This window comes from Crocodylus siamensis, chromosome 1 (assembly GCF_052110815.1).
Source record: "Crocodylus siamensis isolate JL-2025a chromosome 1, ASM5211081v1, whole genome shotgun sequence".
In the NCBI taxonomy this organism is placed as follows: Eukaryota; Metazoa; Chordata; order Crocodylia; family Crocodylidae; genus Crocodylus; species Crocodylus siamensis.
Window position 1 is genome coordinate 77,744,250 of NC_143395.1, and position 12,218 is coordinate 77,756,467.

At 47.4% G+C, this 12,218-nt stretch overlaps 2 protein-coding genes across 2 annotated transcripts in view; one reads left to right on the forward strand and one right to left on the reverse strand.

The window, feature by feature from the left end:
* The window catches only part of MMS22L (MMS22 like, DNA repair protein), a 156,648-nt gene extending 147,466 nt beyond the window's left edge, over window positions 1–9,182 (reverse strand). Inside the window, exons 1-2 of the mRNA XM_090037124.1 lie at window positions 9,074–9,182; window positions 3,137–3,330 (exon numbers count right to left, since the gene is read on the reverse strand). Coding sequence (XP_089893250.1) covers window positions 3,137–3,315 — 179 coding nt within the window. The 5' untranslated portion in view covers window positions 3,316–3,330; window positions 9,074–9,182. The remainder of the gene's footprint in view (window positions 1–3,136; window positions 3,331–9,073) is intronic.
* Window positions 9,183–9,647: 465 nt separating this feature from the next.
* The window catches only part of LOC149872951 (uncharacterized), a 550,350-nt gene continuing 547,779 nt past the window's right edge, over window positions 9,648–12,218 (forward strand). The window contains exons 1-2 of the mRNA XM_090037132.1: window positions 9,648–9,955; window positions 10,551–10,651. Of these exons, the coding sequence (XP_089893258.1) occupies window positions 9,739–9,955; window positions 10,551–10,651 (318 nt within the window). The 5' untranslated portion in view covers window positions 9,648–9,738. The remainder of the gene's footprint in view (window positions 9,956–10,550; window positions 10,652–12,218) is intronic.

Sequence of the window (12,218 nt, forward strand, 5' to 3'; positions counted from 1 at the left end):
CAGGATCTTCTGATATACAAACAATACCTATGGCTGACTCATGCATCAGCATTATTTTATTAGTATATCAGTCGTGCACATAGTGGAGACACAAAGTTCTAGACCATCGACCAAAGAAAGGCGGTTAAACCTTTTGTAGCAATATAATATCTAGTATATAAAATGTGTCAGCTCCTAGCTCCAACAGTATAAAAACAACTCCTTGTCACAAGCTACAATAAATTTTAGAAATAAAGAAAAACTAGCAGCCTACCTTTCCTAAAACATCTTTATCCTTACTGTGGGGCCTATTTGAGGCATGAAACACAGCTTGTTCTTAACATGACAGGAGTGGCTGCTACATTAACTAAAGCTCTCCACTGAAAATATATGTCACTGTTGAAAAAAGCATTCACCCAATAGGTATAGCATGCCTAATAACCAGCTACAGGATGAGCATTTATTCTTCTGTGGTCACTTACTAGCCCTTATAAGGAATACCTTGAACACTAATACAAGATGAAGGACTTCAGCAGCTGAAATGAACCTATCCACAGTTTGTGACATTTTATAAATAACTAACCCTGGACCAGTAAGGGCCAAACGTTTTGTCAGGTGTGCCACAAACTAGCTCCACACCCTCCACAAGTGCCACTTTAACCTGCTTCCCCCGCCAAGCCTGTTGCTCCGATTTCTGCTTCCCTATCTGCCACCGTTTTGTCCCACCCCCAATCTGCCACATGTCCCGGCCTACTGCATCCCACGTGCATGCACTGACCTACTGTGCATACGCACAGGGCTCTGATAGGCCAAGGCTCCTTTGAAGCCCCTTCTGCCTCGGTAAGCCCTGCCCTGCACTGCCCACACCCGCTCCCACGGTTGTCCCTACCACTTGTGGCCAACCTGGGGCACATATACCACAAGTGCTCTAGACTGGAGTGGGCAATTATTTCAGCTGGAGGGCCACTTAATGAGTTTTGGTGAGCTGTTGAGGGACGCAAGGGTAGCCCTGCCCCTTGACAGGTGCCAGGCCTCCTGGCTGCTATCTTAGGGCCAGAAGTCCCACAAGCTAACTCCTGAATTTTGCCACAGGAAGTCCCTCCTCTTGCCCTGGAAGTTCTCCTCTTAAGAGGGGAGTGGGGGGTGTTCCATCTTGGAACCAAAAAAACCAACCAAATCATATACTAAAAGGCAAACATCTACTATAACATATATTAGTTTTATTTCAAGAAATATTTTGTCCTGATTTGTGTTTGTGTAGTGCAGTGTTTTCCAACCTTTTCTAGCCCAAGGCACACTTACATGAATACATTTTTTCCATGGCACACCTGTTAAGGCATTCCCCATCTTCATACCTATTGTAGTTCATTGTAGATCATTGCCATGGCAAAATTCCATGGCACACCAGTTATTTCTGACAGCACACTTTTGTGTCACGGCACACTGGTGTACTGTATATAGACATGACTGCATAGTAACTCAAAAATAAAGCCTTACTCTTGTATATTGTATGGTGGGGAACTGTGGCTGCGCATGGGGGGGGTGTAGGGTATGTTGCGTGATCTGTCTGCGTGTGGGGGGTAGTGGGGGCAGGGTGTGGGATTTGTGGGGTGTGAGGAAGGGTAGGGGGCATGGGGATCCTGCCTATACACTTCCTCTGCCCCGGAGCATACCCCTACCACCAGCAGCAGCAGGAGCCAGCAACTGGCCCTTGGGAGTTCTCATGGCTCATACAGGTACTGCTGCCCAGCAGCACACAGCTCAACCCAGTTCCAGGCAAGGAGTGGACCCAGGCAGACCCACCTCTATCACACAGGGCTCCCAACAACTTCAGGGTGGATTTGACTTGAATCAAATAGTTTTAAATCATGATTTAAATCACTGGTCAGGAAGCCTTGATTTCATCATTCTTTTCTATAAAAAGTGCACTTAACTTCTTGAAACTTTGCACTTTTAGAGAAAGGTAAGGGCTTGAGAGTACACAAACTTGCAAGTACACAAACTTGCAGAGAAACAAGAGGGCTGATGGGTAGGTAATCAGGTCTGTTATTGCTCATCTCCATATACTGCTATTAACAAAGACAATCTCTCTGGAGAGACAAATCCACAGTTCGAGAACTGAAACTAAGCATTACTGAGATGCTTACCAGATCTTCTAGACTGAGCACTGAGTCCCATTGGGAAGAGTGTTTTTCTTTAATCTTTACTAACCTATAGAGGAGCCTCTGGGAACCCCATAAAATTGAGCCCCTAATATAATCCATGGCCTGTTGTGGCTTTATAACACTTTTCTAAAAAGGTTACATGAAGATATTATCTAAAATAGTATATAATTAGAAGTTATCATCATAGAATAAGATTTATATCTTTGGGCTTTAACATATCTTAAATTAAAACTACATATAGGTTTGTTTTTAAAAAAAAAATCTTAAAGAAATAAAAAATAGATGATCAAATCAAAAAATCCAATTAAAAAACGGAATTTTTTTTTATACAATTAAAAAAAAAAATTTAAAAAAAATCACTGATTTTTACCCACCCTGCCCAGCACTCCCACGCCACCAGGGGGAAGCCCCACATGGAGCCAGCTATGTTCCCCACTGCCTGCTGCCACATACTGCTTCTGGGACAGCAGCAGAAGTGGGATACCCTCCCCTCTGCTACCCAGACAAACCCCTGCTAGTACCATCAGTGCACTAAGTTTGCTTGAGGGGAAAAACATAGGATGTCAAGTTCAGTAGCTCCTGAGCTTTGGAACTTTTGCCCCATGAGGCCTATCAGAAGCTCAGTCTGGACATCTTCCAGAAATGCTGTAAGACCTTCCTATTTGGATATTTAGCATGCAATGCTAAGGAGGCTTTGTTTTATATTCTATTCTATTTGTTTGTATATGTTGTATTGATCTCTTACGACCCTTTGCTGGGACGAGTGACATGTAAATGTAACAAATAAATACCATGTCTTTGCTGGACTGGTGGCAGCATTAGTTTCTCTGACCACTAGTGAAAGGTTAATTTGAGGGTTGCAAATGCTTAAAGGAGAAAACAGATTCAAAGATAAAAAACAGTATCTCTGAAGAACCAACAGCTACAGAAAGAAAAATTTGAAACATTCTAAGAACACAGCATACATTATATTAACTATAATATAAACTTACCTCTTAAGAGACCCAGTTGCTAGATAAGACTCTCCAGAAAAGTGTCTCCCTCCAGTTTGGCTATCTAAAGCACAGGAAAAACAAGGTGGCCTGGAGTTTTCCATTTCCACTTCCATAGCCAGCTCTAAGCTTTCAGTGAGGTATGGAGATGTGAGTGCAGGAGTGAAGTCATCATCCATTGCTTTCACCTATACCTGGAAAATATATTTAGAGCAAAACACAAAGAAAACTTAGTTATCTAGTAACTACATTTTTGCTACTGAATCGAAAACTGGATCCCTAGTTATCCGTGTCCTACAAGTGAGCACTGGAAGTCATGTACATTTTACAATAGCAGTAAATCTTCAGACTGAAGCACCACCCCAATATTAATTTGCAACCATGTAATTCACATATTGTAGGTAATGTAGATTACTGTAGGTAAGCTTACTACACAGCTAAGTTCTGATTTTGCTGAGCCTTCAAGAAAGTTTAGATTTAAAATCTATTTTCCCAAAAACCTGGAAATCAGATGAGAGAGGAGGGAAAAAAAAAAGGAGAGAGAGAGAAGGAAGACTAAAGACTGGCTCCTATCTTACAGAAATGCCATAAACTACTTTAAAATATAGGAATATTTTTTTATGTAGCATACAAATAGCTATGTAGATATTCCATAGCCATCTATCTATATGTTATCCAAAAACTGGTTTCATTTTAGTTGCTGTTAGTCCCTGACACATCGGTCTGATATCAGTTCAGTACCAATAAAAAGAAAATTTGCTGTATTGGATATTGGCCTGATAATTTGGCTGATAAATACCCGTGCTACACACAGCCACTGTGCAGCACAGGGCACAGCCAGCAGCATGGAGAGCTGCTCAAGCTGGTAAGTCAGAAGTGGGGGAAAAGAGAGGCAGATGAATGCCCCCGCAGTGAGAGAGGGAGGGGACAGGCACTGCCCAGACATGGTGGGAGCACGGGATGGAGGCACGGCTCGAGGGGAAGGGGGATGGCTCCTTCCGCTGCTTGCAGCCCTGGAGGGGAATGTGCCCCCCAGTTCTGAGTGGGGCAGGTAAGCTGCAGGCAGGGCTCTTCTCATCAAAGGCTGGGCTCCAAACAGGCACCAGCGGCGCTGGGAGGGGCTACAGCCATCCCACATTTCACCACAGCTCCACTCAGCCCCACACTACCCAGTGCAGTCTGGCTCCACATCAGACTGCACAGACCTATGCACCAGGAAGAGCCAAGACTGTACCAGGAGGTTGGCAGCAGCAGCAGTGCTGGGAGTGCAGCTGTGGTGAAGTCTGGAGTGGGTACAGGCCCCTCTCAGAGCCCACCCCCACTGAGAAGAGCCCCACGCAGCACCAGAAAAGCTTTGCAGCAGATGCCAGTGGCATGGGAGGGGGCTGCAGCCACCCCAAACTTTGACACAGCTTCGCTCCCAGCACCACCGCTGCCATCAGCCACCTGGCGCAGCCTTGGCTCTCCCCAATGCATGGGTGGAGGAGGGACATGGAGCCAGGCTGTGCTGGGCAGTGCAGGTCTGGGAGCAGAGCTGCAGTGAAATCTGGGGTGGCTGCAGCCTCCTCCCAACTCCATCGGCACCCACTCTGAGCCCAGCCCCACTGATAAAAGCTGCGTAGCACCAGCTCCAGCCCATCTGCCTACCCCATGCAGATCGGGGGGGGCACACCCCACTGCCCTCCTGGTGTGCAGGCAGCAGCAGGAGCTGCTCTCCCCCCCCCCAAGCTCCGCCTCCATCCTACCCCCTCCGGAACCCCTCCCTCTGCCCCCTCCCTTCCTTACCACAGGGGGCATCAATCTGCCCCCCGACATCCTTTCCCTCCCCCCTCCCCTTCTATCGCACCAGACTTACCACCTGGATATTGGATCGGTATCGGCCAATATGCCCCCTTAAATACTGGCTATCAATATCAGCCCCCAAAATCTGTCAGTGAACCCCTACTTGATACTCTTTGTACATGATCAAATTTACCCTATAGCACTGGTTACTCAAAAGATAGCATCACATCAGTGATATTTCAACCTCTGACATCTCACTTTGAACTTCTCCATGAAAATATTAATAAGCTTTATTATAATTTCCAGTAAACAGAACTAGGCTAGGCTCTGGGGTGGGTAGCAGGGGCCTGCCCAGAGCCTGGGCTGCTTCTGGAAGGCAGCACTGAGGTTGCAAGCAGCTGTATTGGACAGTCCACAGAGCCTAGCCATTGGTACTTGTCCTACATCCCCACTGCCATCATCCTCGCTCCTCCTCCCTACCATCTGCCTGCCTTCCTGGTTCCTGCTGGTATACCACACGGCTTCTCTTCCCTGCTAGATGGTGTCCTGTCCCGAGCTAAATAATAACTGCTAAGCTATTATCAGTACACTTATTGGTTAAACAATTAATCGTTTACCCATTCACATGCCTGCTTGATAACTTTCCTCTGAGTAAAGGAAAGACTCTTTTAAAAACAGAACAGCGTACATCCTTTATACAGAAAAAGGTATAACTGGGTAGTTTTGCTCCTTCAGCGGCAGCAAGGTGTGTAACAGCAGCTGCAGCTGGGCTACCAGCAGAGTGACAAACAGGTCAGCAGCATGGTGTCTGCTAATCTAGAATCTGGGACTGATGCCGTGGTTGTCCCCATTTAGTTATGCTACTGCAGCGATTCCCAAAGGGTGTGCAGCATGTGAAGGAAATGTGCCATGAGATCCCCCTTCCTGAGGAGGTAAATACTCTACTCCCCCATCTCACACCCTGCACTGGACCCTGCTATTTCAGTGGTGCATGCTACTCCTCCGCAGACTTTTTGCTGCTGCTGCCCCTGCCTTCCCTGGACCCAAGCAGACGCTACACCAGCCCCACCCCATGCTCCCAGAAGTGTGCTCTGCTCTAGGCACTGATTTCCTCTGGCAGGGAAATGAAATATGTTATATATGTTTGATGCACACACACCCTTTCTAAGTGTAAGACTGAAATGTGCTGCTAATTTTAATCTAGAAAATAAACATGCCCTCAGTATGAAAAGTTTGGGAACCACTGTGGTATTGTATACAGATGCCAGATAATTGCATAATTTGCTTAATGGACACATCAGTCCACATGTATTGCAATTTACATATACTGTAACAAAACTTTGGTCCTCTGCATATCAGTTTCAGGCTTACTGTTTAGCTTGCAATTTAATTGTACTGGGTTACCTCCGTCCTAATTGCAACAGCCAGCCACAAAGCAACTGATTAGAAAATAAATTACAGAAGAGACACTGAAGGGAAGGCAGCTGCCAAAGGGCTGCTATCAGAAGCCTAAAAAATCATGGGAGCTAGTCGTCTGCAGGGTTGCTATCTTCCCTGATTTTCAAGGCTGTCAGCATCAGCTCTTGTGTTTCAAGGTATTTAACAGCAACCTCAAACCTGACCATTAGAACCTATGAAAATGATGGAAGTTAGTTTGAGGACTGTTAATACCACAGCACTGATAGAGCTGTAATCTCTACTCAGTGGGCATGTCTACATGTGCCGCTATGGTGCTGTTGTTACTGCATCATCATTTAGTACTTGGAAGTACTAAAAGACGGCGCAGTAACAGCCAGTAAGGCACTGTGCACACAGCTATTTTTAGGCGCTACAGGCAGTCCTCGACTTACATTTTGAGTTACAACATTTCACACTTATAACATTTATAAATTGACACCCTGTTTCAACTTTCTGACATCAGTTTCGACTTTACAACACTTGATCTGACACCACGCCACACCAACGAACAAGTTCGCTGGATCACCCATCTCTCTGGAGAACATCTGTCCAAGGAAGTTTGGACACTTTCTTTAAGAAAGCAGACAAGACTCGAGAAAAACTTGCAGCCAAGACTCCTGAGAAGACTCCAGCCAAAAACCCTTCAAAAAGTCCAGCCAAGAGCCTTTCAAAAGGTTCAGCAGAGTCACCTCAAAGAAGTCCTTCCAAATCAATATGATTGCTATTTACATTATTGCAGCTATATTACTCATCTATAATTGACCGAGTACAAAATTCTGGGTTATTTTTGGTGAAAATAAGGTATTGGGCCTTGGTTCAGGAACCAATCCCTCATTTATAATATTGTTTCCTACGGGAAAAATCAGTTCCAAGTTACAATATTTCAACTTATGACATAATTGGTTCCTGAAAACCATGTCTTAAGTCTGAGAACTGCCTGTATGTTGCTTTAGCGACGCACTACAACACGGACGTGCTTCCCATTATAGTGCGTCACTATAGCAACGTAGCCATGGTGTCATGGGTTTTGCCCTCGGATATTACAGTGATGTAGCATCACATGTAGATGTGCACAGTAAGTACAGTTTTCCCTTGATTTATGCTGTACATGCATTCCCATGCATTTATGCTGTACATGGCACATAAATCAAATTCACATAAAGCAAACCCACTTTGCAATGTAATAAATAGGGATAGGTTCCCATAGTGGTAAGGGAAGGAGCGAGGCTGGGACTAGAGAAGGGGCGGGGAAGGGTGCCACTCCCAGGGCTACACAAGGCAGCAAAGCAGAGGGAACAGAGTGGCACTCACCCCAGACTCAGCTGCAATGGCCCCAGGAGCAGCCGAGTGCACCGTGTTCCACTGGGCTGCACTGTGCTCCACCTGTCCCCACTCACCTCAGCTCCTGGGCTGCGCCATGCTCTGGTGAAGGCAACTGGTGTCAGCTGCTTCCAGGGCCACTGTAGCTGGGGCTGGGGTGAGTGCTGCACCCCACACCACCCAGGGCTCTGCTTTTCCACACTCACCGTAGCCCGTGCTGGAGTAGCCGACATCAGCTGCCTGCACTGCAGCACATCACAGCACAGACCAGGAGCTGGGGTGAGCCCAGGTGCAGGGGGACAGGAGGAGCTTGGTGCAGCTCAGTGGCTGCAGGCAGCTGGTGCCAGCCATACCCGGGGAGATGGGGTGCATCTATGCTAATCGCATAAGAGCAAATTTACCTTGCATATAACAAATTATGAGTCTAAACATGCTCATCACACAAGAACGAAATCACATATAAAGAACCCACATAAATCGAGGGAAACCTATACACAGCACTATCAGCGTTGCACTGTTAAAGTCCCCAAACTAACTCATTCCCCACATTTTCAGGAAATTCCTAATAGAAAATCTAAGCCCAATTGAAAAGGGGAGGGAGTATTTAGTAATGGGGCTGCTAACACCATAGCACTGACAGTGTGCCAGTGACTGCTTATATTAAGTGTAGATAAGTATGCAGGTAAGTACACAGCCTTTATTCAGTCCTGAGGCCACACACTTAAGCAGAGGACACTTCACTTAGCAGAGGGAAACATGTGGCTGTTCCTGGCAGGCTGATTTCTGACAAGGCCCAAGGCAAGGCAAAGCTTTACCGTCAAGCCTCCTGCTCCCTGGAACAGCACCCGTGGAGACAGGCTACCAGAACCGCAACACATTGCAGCTGGAAAGTCATCCTCCAACCCCCAAATACCAATTTCTTTAGGAAGGAAATGTGGGATTCCTGTGCACTGGAAATGCAGGCTGCAGGCACTTGACCAAGAAAGCACCTGTTTGCGCGCAGCTTACCCAGGCACCCGCAGCCAACACTGGTGCTGGACAGAAGCCGTGTGTGCCGGGTACAGCGCACCCCAGCGCAGGGAGGTGCAGGCAGGTGCTGGGGCAACTCGGGGTGCCTCCAGCTCCTTACAGGGGGGACTCGCCAGGCCCCTGGGTGGGCAGACAGCACTCAAAGGAGAAGCCACTTCAGGCAGGGGAGACCCTTGCTGCAGCCTTCTCCAGCCCCCTACAGCACCAGCACCAGGCAGCCAGCTCCCGTTTCCAGGGATAAGAAGGAACTCGTAGCGGGAGCGGCCGGCCCAGGGGCCCCGCGGCCGGAGCCCAGGGAGTGGGGGGGGGGGGGAGCGGCAGGGAACAGAGACGCGCAGCGGGCGATACCTGCCGGTCTCCGCACGTCCTCCCCACGCCCGATAGAGGACACTTCCCCCCACGGCCGCCTGCCCGCCTATCCGTCAGTCAGCCAGTCCGTCCGTCCCGCGCGCTCCGAGAAGGCCTACTGCGCATGCGCGCGGAGTTCCGATTGGCTCAGGCTCCTTTGCCGCCCCTTCCGCCTCGGCGTTGCCTGGACCCCGCCCCGCCCCATCGTGCCGCACCGCCCCCATCCGCTGTCCCTGTGATTGGGGCCCCCCCCAAGCCCCGCCTCCAAATGCCCCTGCCGGCCGGAGCCCGCATCTTCATTCGGAGTTTCTACCCCCTGCGCTCCCAGCGGGCATTATTAGCCAGCGTGAACGCCGGGGCCCGGCACCCCTTCGCTTCCGCGTGTGCGCGCACACGCACTCCAGCCTGACACAGTACACACCCCGACACACGCACACAAACCGACACTCCAGCTAGTGTGGACACCGGGGCCTGGCACAGCCATACACACACTCCAGCCGGACACCCCACTACACACATACACTCCAGCTAGTGTGGGCGCCAGGACTGGCACAGCCATACACACACTGCAGCCTAACACCCCCCTACACCCCACCCCCTACACTCCAGCTAGTGTGGACGCCTAACCCAGACCCACTCCCACTAAGAGCCCCGCGGAGAAGCCCATGAAGAGGCGGGCGCGGCGGGGGAGCACCCCGTGGGCCCTGCTCGGGACAGGATCCGGCTCCCAGGGAGCCGCGTGGGAGCGGGAACAGGCGCGGGGAGCGGGCGCTGCCCCTCCGGGAGCCGCTCCCCGGCGCCGCTGCCTGGAAGCAGCGCCTGAAACTTTCATCCCAGGCAGGAAAGTTCCTCTACAGAAAGCAAAGGAAAAGTTGTGGTGTGGTGAGCCGGAAGAACCCCTCCGCCCCCTCTGCTGACTGCAAAGAAAAGCTCTTCTGTTTGTATAACCCCCCCCCCAGTTAAAAAAGCAGCACATCACGATTAACTAAAACTGCCCGGGATAACCCTAATTTCCATATGCAGATTTATCTGCACTGACAGCCCCCTCTCCCTCTCCCTCGGTCTTGCTCTTTCTCTCTATTTGCATTGTGTCTGCCTGATTTTTCTGGCTCCTCTTTTTCTTGCTTTCTCTCTCTCTCCCTCTTGCACGCACAGGCTGAAATAACTAGACGAAGCCGCGAGACGGATGCTGCAGTCACTGTCTTTTAGGAGCGGTTGGGGGGGGGGGATCCAGGAAACCTTCTCATTGCTAAACCGCTTCATCCTTTCCAGCCCGGCTTGGGTATCCAACTTCCCCAGGTTGGGTGGGGATGGGAAAGGGACAGACGTGGAAGAGGAGAGCACTTTGCAACAGCTGCAGCCAGCGGTGCTCGTCGCCAGATGTGCGGGGGGGTGGGCATGAAAAGGCAGCACGGGAAAAATATTAGGAGACAAAAGCGGCAGCCTCAAGGATCATTTGCTTTATTTAATATGGCAGCAGTCGGCGGGTGTGGGGGAAGATCAACATGCTGCCTGTTCAGCCGGACTCCTCTCCCGGCGAGGATGAAAGGAGGTGATCCCGTGCCAGAGGGACCTGAGGTAAGAAACCTGCTTCTCCTTACTCGGTTTTAGAAAGTCTATTTCTAAAGTGCTCTTTTGAAACAGCTTGTCTGCTCAGTTTCAACCCACTGACGGGCAAAACAGAGATTTATCTATTTTTAAAAGAAGAAAAGTTAAAGCACAAGGTATCGGTAGTCGATTCAAAATGATTACTTTGGCCATTATATCCATCCTATTTTTCCCATACCTTTTTTTGTATCGAAAATGGACTTTAATAGTGACATCATGAGTGACTGCTGATGCTAAAACTGATCATCGAAAGTCTTAAAACCAACCTCCCCCAACTTTGCAATAAAAAAATGAACTACAGCTTCAAGTTGTGCATTTTTCTATTGCATCTTAAATATTAGAACTCTTATTAAAATGATATTGGGGGTTTATATTTAGCATGGAAGCAGTGAATGCTGCATAATTAAGTACAGTATTTAATTTAGCTGTTGTGAAGCAAAAGAATAAGGTAATAATTTTTATTGTACTAATCAGACTCAAGATGTTCTCTGTGTTAATTGGGTTAAAAAATTGCAGTACTTATTAGAAATTCTAATTTCACAATGCAGCACTGACAATAAGCTCAGCCAGTGAATTATTCACATCTTTAATTTGCTCACTTAATGACAGTGTTCTGTAATCAGAGTGCAGAGACTGCTTTCTATGCATTATGTATGATGTTCAGGACTTAAATGCAGGACATTATGAAGCCTCTCAGTAGCTCAGTAATTAGTTTTCCACAAGACAGGACTTAGATATTCACAGATAAAAGTCTAGAGTTGAGATAATGTTAAGGTTGAGGCTCAGACTGGAAAAAAAAAAAAAGCAAGGAAGTTCAAAAATAACACTGCAACTATGTTCTCATCCATTGTGCCTAGGTGTCCAGGGGGTGTTTCAAAGTTAGCACGTGATGGTACTACAAGATGTGCTGTGATACTTACCTACCCAAGAGCAACTGTTTGAATTAACTTGTTTCTTTTAACAGCTTTTGGTTGTTTGTGGCTGACAGTCCCACCACCCCTTTAATTCAGTATAATGTTATTTTAAATACACAACAAAGACTTGTTTTTATTTAGTTAAAGGAGGCAACACATCAGACAACAACCACTTGTAGGAAAATATAATGATTAATTATATGTTTAAGAATTTCTGTTTAATAGTTGATGTTGAGCCCGGAAGTTTATAATTTCCATCAAGCTATTCTGGTTTTTAAATTGTAACTAGTTTGCTGTGTATGCTAACTTTGGGAACACTTACTACTTACCACACAGCTGTTAGGACTTTTTTAGTCTACAGTGAATAGAATACGCAGACGTTGAAAGGTATGCTGATTTTGAAAATTGTACTTTTATTCACTTTTAAAATATAACAATTTTAGAAATGCTGTTGTGGCTCAAAATACAAATCCTTATTTTCTTGTTAGCACTGACCTGGTATTGTAGTGTTTTAACTGAAGGGAGCATACATGATTTTGTCACATCCCACTTTTCTCGACTACTGCAAAATAGGATGAGGAAAGTTAAAGAATACTTTTTTCATATTTCAGCACTGGTTAGAT